The following is an 18,925-nucleotide window of genomic DNA, read 5'->3' as shown; positions in this document are numbered from 1 at the left end:
CAATGCTGAAATACATCTTAGAAATCGAGTTGCATATAGATCCATTGCTTGATCCACATGCATTGCTCTTGCTCTGTTGCAGTCCTAAAAAATGGGCAAGAGGTTGCAGGATAGGTAGTCCTATCAGTTGCACATGTGACTATGAGTTGTACATGTGTGTGCCTTAATAGGAAAACAGTTCAAGCGTATCTCAACTGACAGTAGTTGGTCTTGTGGTTCTAGCTCATATTTTTTAGTGTTAAAAGACGGTCGCAATTTATAAATTACTTCACTTCTGGCTGTGTGCTTTCTATTCTGAAAGTGCGGCTGCTCTCTGTGCTTTGCTTTTGTGCATCCTAAATGCTCATTGCATGTTTCAACGTGAAGGCTGCTTTGCCAATTACTTCTTTTTCTAAGCTGCTTGTTTCCTTGAAGCAGAGTGGCTTTTTTTGTTTTTCCCCTGCTCTGACGCCTGCATGGCATGAACTTTGCCAATTTTTAGGACGTTACTGTTTATAAAAAGGACTTTTTCTTTCTTCTTTTTTAAATTTTTCTCCCTACGAGGTATGCTGTAACACAGAAAAAGTAAATTACCCTCATGGTATACTAGTGAGAAAACTTGTATAAAGAGAATCATTTGGTGGGATTAGATACGAAACCTTCACAACGGTACATTCTTACAAAACCACACCGTGTTTTGTCCTGTGTTCTTGAAAGCAATAGTTAGCTCACAGAACAAGGTTCAGCCCTGATGTGTATATTAATATATCATTAGGCAAGCTCCACTGTTTTGATGCTGTAAAATATGTGTTTGAGCGTATCAGTTCAAAAACAAATGAAAAATCCAAGTTCCTCGCTGAAGGGAGGACCTTGAACTTAAAATATATCATTTATTTCTGCATATATTTTAGTGAAACCTCTTTAGATATTGTTTTCTACAGAGAAAATAACTTCCAAGATTTTTTTTAAATTAGTTTCTTTCATAGCTTGCAGAAGGTGAGCTATTTGCTAAACTATAGGTATTGTAATAAGCATTGATGTAAAAATAGTACGTGGAATTATCAAAAGAGTTTTTCAGCCAAAGTTATAACATGCCGAACCTAAGTAAGAAGCCATAGTAACACCAAGAACAAGTTATCACTTTTTGAAAATTTCTGCAGTAATATTTATTCATAGACCTACTGCACCCTGTCTAGCTTACTCAATAGAAAAGAAGGGGTTGTGACAATGAAGAGGTAGGCAGGTAGTTAATACATTAATAATTAAAAAAAGGCATAACTAGACTGGTGGGCCAGGTTGTTTTGCCCTTGCAGTTGTATATTGCCCCACTTCCTCTTGCATTGCAGCTTTCGATATCTGATCCACCATCATCGTGTTGCTTTCGATTGGCAGCCCACAGCAGGCTGTCTGTACCAAGACAGCCTGTCATCAACGCACTGAGGCCCCAGGGCATCCTAACATCCACTGCAGTTTTCTTATCCCAGCTTTTGCCTTATGACCCTGCAAGCACTGTGTAACCAAAAGCGGGGACGACTTCTGGCTCAAATCATCATGACCTTGTTGTTGCACACTTCATAACTATAGATAGCATATACCTGGCTGTGAGCTAAGTGCAGGTAAACTTGATTCAGCTATGGAAATGTCTATGGCAGGTAACGCTATGTGTGCTATTGCTTTCATCTCCTGATCAGGCTCACACATCAGTATATAATACATTACTATAACATGCGTGTTATCATTGAATCTCATTGGCTTCACAGTGTGTGAGTGCACTTGATAGGGCCATTGAAGCTGATTGATGTCTCACTGAACAAACTTGTATGATGCACCCATCAATCAAGCAGTTATATTTAGGAATTCATCCACAGTGATGTGCATTTATATGTAGTGTGCTGTCATGTTGATCCAAACTGGTTGATGCTAGTGGCATATGTTGCTGTAATTCACATTTAGTGCAAATTGTATCCACTTCAATTCATTTGCTATCCAAACAACAATTCAATGCACTCTATGTGATTTAAACAGTGTAAAAGCCTATAGATTCATTGATTAGTACCTGATTAATTCATTTAATTCTGTACTACATAATTCTGATAGCTTGTCACATGGCATTCAGGCATTAAAACCATTTAACAAGTTAATAAAATATGTGCTTACAAAGCTTTAAAGTAATTAAATTTATGAGAATTGAGTTGTATGTGGTCAATCCTGGGTATTTCGGAAATGGATACAGATATCCACTGTCTCAGTGTTAAAGTGAACTTGGAAATTCCAATTAGTATCTCAACATTTAATGTAATTAATTTTATATCATACATTGCATCTCCAAGTGTGCTCCTCGTAACTGCATGTGTCATCAAAAATATTTATGCTGATAAAATTGGCAATGTTGTGGCTGTAAAACTGTCTACCTGAGCAGTCAGGATTTTACTTGTGTTCCAAAAATATCATTATAAATCTTTTTTAGTAACCTTCACCTAATGAAAGTTAGGTAATCAGGTGAAGAATATTAATAGCAGAGGAGACTAGGTGCTGAGTCACACTAGTTGTTGCCATTTGTTATCGGAAAGAGGGCCACCCATGCGCGAGAAGCCTTCCACTCCAATATAGGCGTCTCACAAGTAGGTGTGCATATAAAAGAAGTGGTAATAGTTAGGTTTTATATATTCGTTTACGAGAAACGGAATGCTCATTTTTCGCTTTTTGCTATCTGAAGGATCTGTCTGAAGCATTGAGAGATTCCAGATAAGCTTTGAACAGGCATATTTTGCATTTCGAATTTTCTATGTCTATTCAGCAGCTCGCCCTTCAAGCTCAGTGTACATGGGTTTTTCAGCAAATGAGTTTAACTCGCTAACCTTTACATAGCGTCATCAGAGCAAATTCGACAACCAGAACTGCTGCATGCATTTCATTCCACATATTCAAGTAAAGCCATTGTGATTGAGGTGGACACGTCTCATTTTGGTAACGATGTCGCATTCATTCTCTCTTAACGAGGGAGGGAATTGAGGAGATGCTCAGGGTGCTTCAGATGATGCAAAAGTGGTTGGAAGGAAGAATAGAGTGAGAAGAGAGCAGCACATTGCTTGGGCTTAGAGTCAATAGAAGGAATAAAAAAAGGAAGAAAGGAAATAAAGATCGCTGTTCAACGCTCATGATGTGCCTTCTCGGGGCATCCTGTGGAGTTTATGGCTGGGACACGATAACTGCACCGCTATTAGTGCCTGCTTCTTACCTTTTATACAACATAGCTGTTATGATAGAGATTTGCCATGTGTGGTAGATATAAAATTGTTATTATTATCATAAACCAGCATGCATCCTTCTTCTCATCATCTTTATCGCCGCCTTCCTCTTCTTTCTCTTCTGCTTCACTCTCTGAACATGTGTGCCGATTTTGCTGATATGGAATGCAATAGCTCTGTTGGGCGAGAAAATGAGTACAGAGAGAGAGAGATAGAGAGAAAATTTCTGGAAAAAAAATTTATTTTCAAGATTTCAACTTACACACTCACAAACCAAAGGCAGGCGTCATAACCACTCAGCTAATCAAGCAAGCTTGCAAAGCATATCCTAGCTTTGCATAGCATTTTGTATAGCAAGGAGTGAAGGCTTGTTCACACCGGAGGCGGTTCGGCCAAAGCGACCAGGCGGCAACGCAGAAAGCGGGAAAATCTTCCTCTCCAGGCGGCGAAAGCGGGAGAAAAACCAGGTGGCAAGAGCGATCGCTCTCGAAGCAATTTTTCATCGCCTGCTGACGCTCGCCGCTTTGCCCCGCAGCCAATCGGAACGCCACGCAGTGGAGGTGCAGCGGTGTACCTTTGGAAGCAGCATTGCCACATCACAGGGCGCGAGATGCCCGCCTCTTCTACCGCACGGCTTGCTGAACGAGGCATGCGCTCTGAACAGGTTCACCTACTCGCCGCTTTGCCGCGCCACCTTCGGTGTGAATGAGCCTTGAGAAAGGGTAGTGAAGGCGAGGGAAAAGAGGGGAGAATGAGTGATGAGGGAAAGAGGCACAGAAAGAAAAAGAGGTGTAGATAAAAAGCAAGGGAGTGAACAGAGTTGAAGGTAGAAACAAAGAGAAAGAAAGAACGAAATGCATTGAAGAAAAGGGGGAAAGGTAGGAAATCAGAGATTGACTACTGAGAGAAAGGAAAAAGAAATACATGAAAGGAGGAAAAAAAGCTGAGAAAGGAAAGAAAAACAAAAGGTTAAAACTGGCAAAGAAATATAGATAAAAAGGTGCTGACTCAAAAAAATATATATAAGGAGATCAAGCGTAGCCTTGCAGCACATGCCATTTTCTGAGACCTATGGAAAGTGTGTACAACACTCAGGCACACACAGTTAGCCATTGGGCATCATGCCACTTCTAGTGAAAATCTTCTTTCATGCACTTATGCAGTTTGAATACTTCATCTTGCTCATGGTTCATTCAACTCAACTGCAGTAGACTTATACTGTGAATCTGGAAGCTGACCTGTCATCAGGCTGGTTGTCAGCAGCTATGCTAGAAGGACAGTGAGTCGATTGTTTTGCTCAATTTTGACACTGTGACAACCTAGTCTCCAAGAGTGTGTGTGAGAAAGCTTTGAATGTGAGTTAAAATTACCTGCTCTAATCGAAAAAGTTAAAAATGTGCTGCATTTCACTCAGGCTTTTGATATAAATCGACTTCAAATCGCCTTTGACAAAATATGTTTAACATTGCTGTGAAAGCTTTAGCTTGACATCTGCTGTATAACTGAATGAAGCAGGCAACATACGTTAAGCAATTTCATTGCTCGGCCTTTGGCTGAAGTCTGTCTTCCACCCTGAAATATGCCTCCCACACCCCATACTGCTCTAGGTGAGGATTTCAATCATCATTGTGTTTCCTTTGCATGGCATGTGTTGCCTGTCAGCTGTACTCTTGCTGCCTGCATTATGTGCCTTCGCTACCCACAGTGCTTGCGACTGTGTGCACTTTGTTGGTGTCTGTTTTATCACCTCGATAAAAATGAGCAGAGGTGTGATGACCTGATCCACTGTTTTGTTTAGATCGGAATGTAGTGCCTTCAGATCGCAATGTATGGCCAAGTTGCATCTGACTTGAGGATATTTTTATTTTTTGCAATGTGTGTTTCATGCACGTAGCAATATTTTATTTATTCTCATCTCGTTTGATCATCTATTATCTTTGCATTGAAATTGGACATATAACTATAATACTGGCCTGTACAAGTATGGCACATGTTCATTTTAGTTGCCAAATTTATCTTAAAGCTAGGCCTCACTGTAGTGTGAGCTATGGGAGAGAGCCTAGTGGAGTGCAATCGAAGGTTGCACGCGTGAATTAACATGGCATCCTACTACTTGCTGTCATTCCTCATGCATCAGCAAGAGCATAAGCGGCCTCGGAGTCTGTTCAAGCTGAAACTGAAGCGTTCCAAGGCAACTGCTTCGTCTTCGTCATCCTCGACGTCGGTGACTCAGCCGCCTGCCAGGAGAGAGCCGTCTCTCTCAATCAGTAGTGGAGGCGGAACGACCGATGATGGCTCAGCAGGACCCATAGGCCTAGCTTCATGCTCTAGCGGGGCCCACTGCAGCACACCGGAGTCTGCTCCTCCCCCACTCTCCAAGTCACCAGCAAAGTCGCCGGCAAAGTTGTCGCAGCACGGATCTCGAGAAAGGTTGGCTGCCATGGGTCCGGGAGTGTCCTCCTGGTCAGCAGAGCAAGTGGCGAGCTGGCTGGCTGAGATCCAAATGCGAGAGTACCAGGAGCACTTTCTGCGGCACGACATTCGTGGCCCCGAACTGCTCAGCCTGGAGAGACGGGACCTCAAGGTACGCGCTCTTACCACTCCTCATTTAGCTGCTTGCAGGGAAGCAAAGGTTGTGGCATATCGCGCTACATGGGCATTATGCCCATGCAGACAGACAGAGGGGCAGAGTAGGAACTCATTTATACATTCCCATTTGGAACAGTGTCTCAGTGTCAACATTTGAAGTATTGTTATCAAATGAATCTGTGCAAATTTTCGTGAGTTGATATTGTACGTTTTATTGAACTGTATGTTTTTTTCCCATGTCTTCTTTTTTAATCAAGAACATTGAACAAGGTGTGTGTGTACATGCATGCACAGATAATGCATTTCCCAATTTTGAGTGTCATTAAATAAAATACTATAACCTTTGTATGCTAATGAAGAGACACTGATATGTTCATCGCTGTTGTTGGCAACAAAAATTATTCTTACAAAGAATCTTCATATATAATGGCGACCTGTAGGTATTTTGATAGCAAACTAGCCTCACAGTGGAACAATGTGAGGTTGTACAATGCTGAGGAAAAATATAGACTCACGTGGTGCTGTCAGTTATATATATATTTTAATTGGCATAGCTAGAGTAAACCTTCACTTCAGATCGATACTAGCATGTGCACTTGATCTTTATAAATTTTTGTTTACGCCTTTCTACTTCTTACAATTTTTGCTCGCATTGTTCTACAATTATATTGGCCATTCGATAGTACAGACCTGTAGCACTGTGTAACATTTTCTCACACATCATTATCTGTCCTCAAAATTGTGCTAGTCCTTAATTTTGCCCAGCCATTTGGTCTAGTCACTCTTGCCTGTTACATTTAGCAGGCTCTCTTCCTAAAGTCTCTCGTGAATCGTGATCTTGCAGGAGCTCGGGATCACCAAGGTCGGCCACATCAAGCGAATTCTTCAGGCAGTGGCAGACCTTAAAAAGCTCTAGTATTGAGCCGAAGCATCGGTCACAAAGGAAGCTTGGGAAGAATCGTGCTCATTGGTACCAAATACCAGCTGCCAAAACAATGGGACCACAACCAAGGACGGGATGTTGCGGCCTGATGACAATCAAGCTCGTGCTGCGTGTGCTGAATAGTTAAGTTCAGCAAATGACATTCCATCATACATTGTGCTAGTCACAACACAGGGCCATTTTAGGTAACCGTAGTCTGACAACATTGAATGAGCGTGCTTGGGCCGCTCCAGTTATTCTTTACACTGTGCTCCGCTGCCATGTGTTGACCCTTCTGCCAGAAGTGACACAGTTGCAAGCATTTCGTTCTATGCGAACAGCAAATAAGACTGTTGGCCAGTAACTTTCATTCCACTGTGAATGCTGGAGCTCACCATTACTGATTTATCTTGTACAGCATTATACAGAGCACACTACAGTTACTAGACTGACTAGTTTGACCTGCTGCAAATGACAAGTTTTTAACCATGTGGCATACTAGTAGAGTCTTAGTGGAGCAGTTTCAAAAGTGGTTGCCAGGGGTTTGTCTGGTGGGAAGCCGTGATGTTACTGTAATTTTTTTATCTTTTTATATACACATTTTCAAATGCACCTCGTACGTCTTCGTAACCACCAGTATTGGATTGCACTCGAAGCTGAATGTGTGTATATATCGCTACATCTTTGCGTGTGCTCGAATACGGGCGTTGCAATTTTTGTGCTCGAGACTGCACGTGTCGTGTTGTTGTATTTCCTTTGCACTAATCCACTACTTATTTTTTCTTAGTGTGCAGTGAAGGTCACATTTAATAAGATTGCATGCTCAGTGTTCCAAGCTGTAATGTCCCTGATACTACATAAGACTTGCGTCTAAAGAGAGCAGAAAGTGTGAGGGTTTTATTATCTGCAATGTCTGCCCTTGTATTGAAATGGTCGGTTTCGGAAAATCCGTGACTTGGTTGCCATGCAAAGCCTTCATTGGAGCCAAAAGCTGTTCAGGCATATGCTACAGTGCATGCTAAAGAACAAGTCGCCAGTTTGTATTACATGAGTTTTGCTGAGTTTATCTTGTATTTTTCCTTTGTTTTTTAATTCAGAAGTGTTCTGGTCTCTAAATCATAACTCTCAAACATCTCCTCTCCTGAATGAACCGTAACAGTAGCTATTCTATTTCAACACTGCCCTTTCGAAAACTTGCTAGAGCTCACCGATCCTCAGAGCTTAGGAGATCAGCTATTAAAGGCCTGGTAAATATAGAGGCCATTTCTTTTTCACTATAGACCCTCTGTGGTTGCTTACGTTGGCATTCTGTGATGACATCATTGATACTTGCAATGGCTTATTACTATTACTGGCTTCTTCCCTTTTCATAGAAATACATGAGACCAAGAAGCTTTTAAATTGATTTATTATGACAGAAGGAAGTCATGAAGGGCCCATTTTGTAAAAAACCTTGCTCTTATACGTTTAGGGTAGCTTTCAAAAGGAGGTAACAGCCTGAAAGTTTCAAACGAAGTAATTTTCGCTAAAAGTAGAAGTCTGCAGCTGCAGAAGCCATTGCAACAGCCTCAGAGGAACTGTTGTCGATGGCTGCGGATGGGTGGCAACATGAAGGAGACATAGAGGTGAGGAAAGAGGAAGTTAGGCACGAACAGTGGAATTATGGAGTTCTTGGTGTAGGGCTCGGGTTCGTTATTATGCAACATTCCTTCTGGCACCGAAACCCGGGACAGAAGGAATGTTGCATAACGGCGAACCTGAGCCCTACCACTGCTTGTGCCTAACTTCGTCTTTCTTCTCCTCTAAGTCTCCTTCATGTTGCCACCAGTCTGCGATCATTGGCAGTGGGAACAACAGTTGAGATGCCTTTTAAAGGCACCTCGCTTGTATCTACAAAGGCTAACAATGTGACCATTTCTTCAACAGCTGCTAAATGCGGGATGCAGCAACTGTTTCGAAAGCATTTAACCTTGTAGCGATATGCAGTAGCAGGTGGCACTGACAGATATGCCAGCAGTTCTTGTGAAAGCACGCTTGAAGGGGGTCTCTGTATGAAGGCCTGTTGAATAGAGGTCCAGAGTGAAATGAAGCTTTGCAGGGCAGGCAACATTAGGATTTTGCAAACTGCAAAATGTTGATCAACTGAACAATATTACCAGATGAATTTCAGGATGCTTTTACTTTAAGGGACACCAAAAGAGAAAAACGATTTTTCTCATAATGGTAAGTTACAGTTTCACATTACCAAAAACAGCCCTCTTACCATGTGGAGGCATGGCAAGCGAGAAAATGTGCAAAAAAAAAATGTAGGTGGCGACGCCACCATGAAATTTCTGCACCAATTTTCGTGACTTCATAAGGTCAGACGGCCTTTGCTGAGGCCTACATAGTTCTTAACCGGTAAAAATGAAGTACATTGTCCTTTGAAGGGGCCATTGATTTAACATACCATGTTTTAAAAAATTTAATTGAGCAAATCACACCAAATAACAAAATATACGCTTTGAAAACTGTGATGTTGCAAGCGGATATTCCAGAACGAATTTTAAGTGACATTGTCTTTGATTTTCTCCTCTATTAGTAAACATAGGATGGCAAAATAACGACTTGAGAGTTCTCGGAGTACAATTTATCAACCTAAACCAAATCATTGTTTCACTTTTGTGTCCCTTTAAGATTCATGTGATGGCTGATCGTCGAAAACAGCTTACAGATAAATTATTTTCCTCAATGATGTAACTTATAAGTGAGTGTAAATTTAATTTTATTAGTCTCTCATGTGTACTATAAAGCAGTTTTTGGTTACAATATAGTTAGGTAGTCAAGTTGCAGTATTTCAACAAAAGTTCAGCCTTGAACAGCTGTTCGGTGTATACTAATACATGGTACTGCATGTCTCCAGCCAGCTTTTGACACCCCTGGTCGATAATTAAGCACACCACGTGTTTCTAGAGTGGCTTGACAAAAATTTCATGTTGTGGCATACGAACAGTTGCTGCAGTTACAATGGAACCAATTACTACTTCAAGTTCGTGCAAACTTTATCACTGCAATATTATACTGTGCATGCTACACAGCTCCACCAAACTTGTTTGAAACATTCTCCTGCTAAAAGCACATACCATATTTTCTCGCGTATAATCCATCCCTACATACAACCCACGCTCCTAACTTTAACTCTACAAAAAGAACAAAAAAATGCATGTAATCCCTGCATATAACTTCTTAAGCATATTTTTCCCGTTTTTATTGACATGAGTTATACGCAAGAAAATACGGTATTTTCATACATAGCCTCTGTAGTGCAGTATTTGCGTCACTGTGGTAGTATGCGCACCGCAAAAGCAAAACTCAATCACCTTTGCAGCCTTGCCCTTTGTGTAAGCACAGCAGACTGCACCTCCCGATGCACCTGTCGTGTTCTCACCGTCTCTCATGTACACCAACACTTTTGTACTTGCACACACGAGCAATACCATTTGTGCCAACCTGAACTCATGCCTCTGTCGTTTCGCCCGTCACTATGTGCAGTACCAGGCCCGAAACATCTCACTCACACATATGCATCTACCGATTATTGCTGCTGCCATGAGCAGACACTTCTCTGCAAGATGCAGTGTTTTCATTACTTACATTATTTGTTTGGTTAGTCTCACTTGTTTTCATTTTGTGGGTTTGCATTGTGGAGCTTAGTGTCTTGTACGAGAGCTGTGCTCCTTGCAAGGGTGTCCTTGTGCAGAGGCATTCATGCGACTGAGCTTCATGGCAAATACGGTTTGGTAACATGGGTCAGCTAAGCAAACTCAATCACATCATAAAGAACATCGATTGTCCTCTTTTTTAAGAACAAAGGGCACGCAGTAGTGAGACTAATACACAATAAGCATCGTAGAATTTTTAATTTCACGTGAACTTCCTGTAGCTGTTGCTACTCTAGGCACTTCACTTTCACCCAGGAACAATTTACATGAGTTAGATGTTTAAAGCTTTGGGATTTTCGGCTTAAAATGCGCATCACTTGCAGCACCACGTATCTTGTTCAGTTACTTGGAGCTGTAGGAGCTCAGATCTCTATTGTTTTGCGTGACGTGTGACAAAGGCATATCATGTTGCAATCCTGCATTTTGCATTACCCTATTCATACAAGAGGCACTGTTCAGAAACAATGCTAGCAGGAGTGTAGAAGAGTTTTCATAAATGACCAAAATAATTACGTTTTGATGCAATTCTGCAATAATGACACCTACTGTGAACAGTGTGTATAAGCGCACTTGTCTTTACTGCTTTGAGTCAGCAGTCATGTCATGTCTATAGTGCAAATTACATGTTTCATTAATAAGCATTTTATTTTCGCCACTTCAAATTACAAGAGTGACAGATATTGTCAGTGAAAACTAGTAACAGTAGGCTCCACTTAAACAAAACTGGCTTAAATAAAATAGTGGTCAGAATCTGGTTGACAGCCTATATATGATACTTCGATTAGTTTGTGTCAAGTTTTATGAACTTTGGTTAACAGTAAATTCAATCGAAAGCACCACCTTCTTCACCACTTGTGTAACGGAAAATTCCAACTAAATGCCCCTACCTTCCTTTCAGTGAAAGATAAATCGACAAAGTTTAGCGGGGGGTTCTCTCGCTCGGTCCCAGATCTTTCTTATGAACTTCTTTATTGAATTTGCATTATATTCACTCTTGTCGAGACAATAAATATAGTAAATAAAATAAAGAAGTATAAACGGTGCGAGAGCAGGAGGGGGTGCTTGCATGGTTATTGGTACATGGTATTTTTAATCTCCCAAAAAAGGAAAGGGATGCTTGCTTGGGTAGTGGCCCTTGTTCGGCATTTCATAGTAATAAACATATCGAGTTGTAGTGTCATAGATGATGGAAGTAAATGAAGTTTCACAGGCTTTTGCATGATATTTAATGCAAAATTAGACGCTGAAGGTGCAGTGGTATTTTCCTTTATGGGCGGTAAAAGCGCACAAACTCACGGGACGAAGAGAAGGGACACAAACATTTTCCTAACAATGACTTTACTGGGCATATAATGAATCCCGAAGAAAAAAGAGTACACTGCAGTGTTCATAGCATGCTGCAATCAGGCTGCCGTTGCTGCTTTGTGCACAATGCCAGGGCGATATGATACCCTCGCTATTTGCGAGCAGTGCTCAAGAAATAACTGGAAATATTGGTGATGTCCAAGTGTCCCAGCTTGTACTATGATTTTACTAGCGGGTTCATAAATTTTTGGACTGGGTGGCAAGAGGTGCAGTTGAGTCTATAGTGCTATGATGAACGTGAAATGACCGTGCTTAATTGTTGGCAATCCACACACATAACAGCCTTGTAAAAAGAAGCTACAATAATAAAAACGGAGCACTGGAAGATGTTTTTATTTTTCCACCACAGCAATATAATAACATTCTGATAGCTTTCAAGTAAACAATTCATGCATGATCTTTTTGTATCCCTTGAATGAAATTTTGGAGTAAACAAAACACATTTTCAGCTCCCTGCTAGTTTTGTTTAAGCAGATAGATCAATTTATATGTGGGATTTAATGTCCCAAAACTACCATATGATTGTGAGAGACGCCGTATTGGAGGGCTCCGGAAATTCCGACCACCTTGGGTTCTTTAATGGTTGTTTAAGCAGTGTCTACTGTAGTATTGAAGTTATAGAATGGTAATGCCATACATTAAACTTAAATTGCCCATTTTTGTAATTTTTCTGTTGTAATTAGCTTTTTTCTTTGTGGGTATTATTCTTCAGCTTAACTGCTTTAATCTCTGATAGTGCAGTTGCAAAAGCCAAGTTAGAAAAAGCTAAGTTACAAAGAGTGTGCTACCCAAGTTACAAAGGGTGTGCTGGGCACTAGCTAGTGGAGGTCTTACAACAAGCATTAAATCTAAGCTGCTAATAAGCCAGCAAGTACAGGATAGAGTGATTGTACATAGCTTGGGATTTTCACCAATGCTTGGTCATGTTTTTTTCTGTGAGTATAGCACAGACAGAATGTATAATTTTCTGCTGAAGAGCCAGAGAAGTGGTGTAAATTTATCATTTGGATGATGTTTATTTATTGCCGTGCAAACTTGAAAGGAACTTTTAGGTAACGTTCTATACATGGGTGTCTTTCTGTAAAAGAACATATACCATCACTTTATGGGCGATGCATTTACAGTCAAACCCCTTTACAGTCAAACCCCAAAAAGAGGCACCAGTGTGCCTACAGTAAAATACGGGTTGATAAGTAAATGCATGCGAGGTACCCTGTTTATAAGAGACATCTCATATAAAAGACAAGAATTGTTGCCTGGAGCATGCCTCTTATAAAGAGGTTCAACTGTATTATCTTACACATTTTTGCAACAATATAATTACACACATTTTGTCTCGCTAGCTGACCTTTAAAACCCCGCAATCATGCTTGTACGTAGAGATTTCACTGCTCAGGGTTGTACTGCGCACATATGACAAATGGTCATGATCAAAATGAAAGTCTCGCTGTTTGGAAGTACAGGTATAAGTACAGTGTACTGTAACTATAAGCCTTGTTTATTACACTGCCTTCCAAATAAATACTGTCACTCGCTTTACTGTCTTAGTCATTCAGCTTTTATATGCGCTGAATGTAGATTAGGAGGAACTAGGACCACTTGTAACATAGATGATTGTAATGCACCGTACCTTGTCGGAAGCGCAGAAAGCTAAAGAGGAGTGCTGTGTGCCTAACAGCATTTTCTCTTCATTAGTAGGTGCACGTGTTGTAACCATGGTACAAAGGCAAGAAAACTCTTGCATAACTTTTTATGTAGAAGGCCTTCTAACTGCAATCGGTGGACGTACAAAGGCAGTTTCAGCGACTTCACTTGGCCTTGAAATTTGTGCCTTTATTGGGCAGTGACATTCTTGTATATCGAAATGCAACAAAGATGTGTGGAAAGAAAAGAGAACAAAGTCCTCACAATCAATGATTCGGGAAGGACGATTGTGTTTTGTGGCCTGCTTTTCGATGATGGAATTAATGTTTGAGTAGTTCTTTTTTCTAAATAAAAATGTTGCTGGTGGGATCTTACATCTGGAAGCTCTCTGTTTTTCCTTTGCATTTTTTTTTTCTTTTGGGTCTATCATGTTACAGGCTATTAAAATCCATGATCATGAGTTCATACGCTATGTATATATCCTACTAAATTTTAGCTGCGCTTGTTCAATGAACAAGTTGTGCTGAAAGCATAATCAGTTTAATAGAACTGTGCCGCTGTCATATATCTTTCGCTATGCAAATATCTTCAAAATGGTAATATGCGTTTAGGAAGGTGCGAAGTTATAGAAGACTTATCAGTATAAAGTGCTACATTAAGCATCTTGACTCGGTACAATTATTTTTAGCACATGCACTTTGTAGAAATTTTGTTCTGGTTTAGTTCACATTTTACCAAAAATCTTGTTCAACGCAATGCATTTGTGCGTGATTTAACTCCATCTTGCACTGATCTTAAAAGTGAAGCTTAACATTGACTGGTTTGATCATTCTACATAAGACCATACACAAAAATTGTCTAGGTGGTCGTGTCTAACTGAACAGCACTTCTATTACTGTCCCGTTTGAATGTTGTATAGTGTTATATATTTTGCAAGAATATGTGCATCTTGCTGTTCAGTAACTTATGGCTGTTTGCCTTTCTTGGTATCCTGCTGAGGACCCCTTACAGTCCTTCGCAGAACCTTTTCTCTCACATTTTCTCTATGCTGTCTTAGGATGCTTTGACATCATGCACATAATGCAGCAGCAGTAGCACTTCGCGCATGCTGTTGTAGACACTTTCCCATGAAAAGTCCTCTTTCTATTCTAGCGAGCGCTGCTGTTTTTTCCTAGTGTGAGTCTACTTGTCTCGTAAACATTTTTAAGGCAACCCCATCCCTCCCCCCCTCTGACGTCATCGGCTGCGCTTTTCACTGTGTTTCCATCTTCATGTGGTCCTGTGTACCGTAGCAGACTCATTCGTTCAGCGGAAAGAGTGTGCTTGTACAGTTTGCTGATGTGATCTAAGCGTTGTGCTCACAAGTGGTTCAAGGGTCAGTAGTGAGGTGCCAGGTTGTGGCTAGAAGTCCTTCTATGGTAATATCTGGGTGGCTTTGATCTGTGTCACTGCCTAGTGAAAGTAGCAGTGAGCATGTGCTGCGTTTTATGTCGAAATGTACTTGTACATAGTACTTTGCGAATTGAAAGGAGTCCTGGCACTTGATTTCAAGGAGAAACAGAAATATGCTGTCAACTTGAGTAGAATACACCGTGTTCGGCTACTCACCTGACTCAGTGCCTAAAAAGTGCTCAAACTCTGTTCGACCACCAAGTGAGTTTATATAGCATCCACTGTGCATGCTGCCGTGCCATCTGAGGTGCTATGCATGCACAAGCTGATGTAGTAAAGGTCATGCTTTGGTTGCCCTGGGGTTTCACTTATGCTGAGGTCATATTTCTTTTAGGCAAATGATGACACCAAAGGAAAGCTATGCGTCTTAACCATCTTGACAGATATTTCAAAAGGGCAAGACAGTTGTGAGAAACTCGCACTGCACTATCATGCAGGACTTGTTTCAGGCTTTTTAAGTTTTCAAGGATTGTAATTTTCATCCGAGTTCACGTTTAACGCTTGGCAGCTCATCAGGTGCCAATATAGTTGGGGATCCTTTGGCCCACCATGCATCCTGTCAGTTGAGGCTCAATGTGCACAGGTGAATTATTGGCATAGCTCCCGGAAAGATGTAACCTCACCACTTTCTCCCTGTCGGAGATTCCCAAGTGTCTGGGGAAATTTTTCGACTCTCGCACTTATGCACTCGTCCTATGTTCATGCGCTCTGTGTGAATGCATTATTGTGAGCACATGTCACGCTCTGCAGGAAAGTTTCTTGTACTTAACAAAGGCTGCTGCCTAGCAGCCTGTGTGTATGTATGCGTTATAAGCAATAGTGCAGCATGGTACCTCATGTACAGAGGATGGCTCATTATTTGCTTAGAAATGAGGAAATCTTGCCTGTGAAAGATGAAGTACCTGAAGTAACAACAAGGTATTGTATTGTACTTGAATAGACAGTGCTTTAACTATATAACCAGATGCAATTAAACCTCAGTGCACATGAACATAGGCAGGTGTAAGTGAAACTGCATCACTTTCAGGTTGTGAGCTTTAATACTGAATTTTCAATGATGCTTAGAACAAATTTTGCAGGTGCTGTAAGTATGAAATGCTTTATGACTGTTCTCATTGTGCTGCTGTTGTAAATAATTGAAATATTTCGACTAATACTACAAAACCTAATTTGACCAACTTTGATGTTTACGTAGTTTTGCATCTTCAAAGCGTAAGTTGTATTTTTGCCTCATGCTTGCTTTGTACATATGTTTCTTACTTACTGCTCTACTGGACATAGCAAACTGTCTCAAGTAAATGAATAAGTAAGTAAATAAATAAATAAATAAATCAGTTGCATAAACAGATGCACATACATGTAGAACATCACACCAATAACAGTAACGAAGGCAGAAATTTTTCACGTGTGCTGTGTTCATCTAACTGGTGTCTGCTTTTGGTTTCTCTTGATTGGACATTAATGGTGAATGCTGTGTTAAACTGGGTCGGTAAGTGACATGTCATCACAAGATTTGGACATCTGTCAGCAGTAGTTTGTAGTTTATTGAAGCACGATGACTGCTATATTGTACTCAAAGAAAACCAAAGAATTTACCAAGTTGGTTGTAACAAAACGATTCGAACACGCAAAAATGGTACTTTGGAATCTGTAATTTTGTACTTACAGGGTGAGGAACTCTGAAGAAGCGTAAGCAGTGGAAGCTAATTGAGTCAGTAATAAACACTCTTCTACTAAATAAACACAAATTTAACATTTAAGATATATCTCGTAAGGCTAAACTCAGTATTACTAGGTGTCTCTTTAATCTCTGTTTTGTGACACTTTGTCTATGATATTCACTTGGCTGCCTTCTGGCCGAGCTATGCCTGACGCTGAAAGCTCATTCATAAATATTAAAGCTAGCTAGATGTGCTCATGAGAAGAGCAAGTTCTGAGTGTTCCATGCTCACCATTTGTGCCTGTAGGAAAGGTAAACCTGTTTTAACAGCAAAGCTCTTATAATGTCAACTTGTACCATCTACATGTCTGTGTGGTGTCACACAGGCAGAAGGGGAAGTGGATAAAGAAAAGAAATGATGATGGTGCTCGAAGTCACGATGATCATCATGATGATACTATAAATGAGACTAAGCTGCCTTGGTCTGCCCTCACATATACCCAAGCGATCATGGCCTTGCTTTTCGACATTTACATGGCTTGAAACTGGTCTAACTTTTTATTTCCTTTTTTTTTATTATGCTTGGTGGTGGTGTTAATGAGCACAATTATACTATCAATTAACGATAACAATCCGTAATATTTCTTCCTTATTGAAACAGGGTGTGTATGATAGTGATCTTTTTTTCCTGTCAGTACCAAATTGAGTATTTGTAATTAGCCTGTAACTCAGTCAAGCAGTGTTCATCCCACTGTATTTCTAGGAAATGACCCTGCTCACAAAAATGCGAATGTCAAAAGTGTCCAGTTTCAATTTTTTTAATGTTCTTAGGACGCCAGCACATGAAAGCAGCTTCACTTCATAAAAGTCCAATCCTTGTCAGTCGACTGCACATTCCTGACATATTATGTTGTTTATGTATGTTCATTCTCAGGCATTGTATTTTCCATTGTGTATTTTCATTTCATTATTGTGGGATAGACAAGTGCGTATTTGGTGCTGATCGATGGTTACTCAAAAATCAAGCCTTTTCAGAACTATTACTGCCTGGGGTATGTAGTATTGTCTGGCTTTAGCCACTAACACCAATCATACAAAATGTCAAGTAGCTTTCTTTTTTGTTCTTTTCATATTGTGAAAGGTGCTCACTTATGCCTTCACAAATCAAATTAATGATTATTTCTCATGGTTCATGCTTGAATATTCAGAAATCATGCATCTATTATTTCTAATGTATTCAATTTTTATCTATTTATACTACTTCATGAGCGATCATGTTTGGTCTCAATGTACACTCCTTGCAAATAGTAATTACATGTGTGTGTTGTACATGTTCTCACATTTTTCAGGCTATAAATTACACTACTTCAGCGTGTATCTCGGCATATATCTTGTGGGTGTGAATAGTATGTAGTACTGCAAAGGCTTGAGGGGTGCTGACAAAGACACCTGTTTTCCTTTCTGACGTACACAAACACACCCTCGAGAAAAAGTACAAACTGCATCAACATATACATTTAACCATATGCTAGCTACTGCTGTATTGCAGCTGCTATACACAGATCTTGAGTCTTACTACTGATCACCATGTACACATGTGCACGAGTGTATCCATTTTTGATGGCTTTAGGTATGTGTGCATGTCTGCTTTTTGTTTTTTGTTTTTTTTTTCTGTGTGTGGAGGCACTCTCTATGTCCATATATAAAATATCCTCTAAAGCACATGCTGCTTTTTCTCTTGCAAATAAAAAAAATCATCAGCCAACTTCTCCCCTGTGCCAGCATTCACTCAACTGAAACAGTGTATCATTCCAAATGTGTGCACTTTTTCCCTTTTTCAAGGTCTGTGCACTTGTCCATATATGATATCCCCCAACTTGGGTGGTTTTTCTGATGCGTGCCCTTTGTTTTATTCAGTGGCAATAAATAACGTACTTGAAAGCAAGAGTCGAACATTATTTGCATGTAGGTTTCTCCGATATAGCCACTCACACTAAAGCAGTGCATTTTAAAAAGAAATATGAGAAGCAACAAGATCGTAGCAACGCTTTCCTCGCTACTGGCCAGCACAGTTGTTTTAAAAGCACTCAGCACTATGTCCCTTCAGCACTCGTTTATGATGGTAAGCAAGCTAAAAGCATGAACCAGTGCCCAAACAAGGGGGTGTCTGGTTTCTGAAACAGAAAAATGACAAAACAATATCTTTCTCAAATGTTTTCTCGTTTTCTTTTTATTCTGCCTCTACAAATGCATAAGCTCACCAATTTTCATTCATCCTAGATCAATGTTTCAGCCTTTACAGCATTTTTGTCGCAAGATCTACCGATGGCAAGATCTACCGATGTCACAAGATCTACCAATAATT

General features: G+C 40.3%; 1 protein-coding gene across 2 annotated transcripts in view; it reads left to right on the top strand.

The window, feature by feature from the left end:
* The window catches only part of LOC119185401 (diacylglycerol kinase delta), a 184,901-nt gene extending 166,396 nt beyond the window's left edge, over positions 1–18,505 (top strand). For both annotated transcript variants that reach the window (XM_037434436.2, XM_075892061.1), the window contains exons 29-30: positions 5,365–5,811; positions 6,661–18,505. In XM_037434436.2, coding sequence (XP_037290333.2) covers positions 5,365–5,811; positions 6,661–6,732 — 519 coding nt within the window. In that variant the 3' untranslated portion in view covers positions 6,733–18,505. The remainder of the gene's footprint in view (positions 1–5,364; positions 5,812–6,660) is intronic.
* Positions 18,506–18,925: the final 420 nt, after the last annotated feature.

This window comes from Rhipicephalus microplus, chromosome 1 (assembly GCF_043290135.1).
Source record: "Rhipicephalus microplus isolate Deutch F79 chromosome 1, USDA_Rmic, whole genome shotgun sequence".
NCBI lineage: Eukaryota > Metazoa > Arthropoda > Arachnida > Ixodida > Ixodidae > Rhipicephalus > Rhipicephalus microplus.
This window is presented reverse-complemented; position numbering and strand designations above follow the sequence as displayed.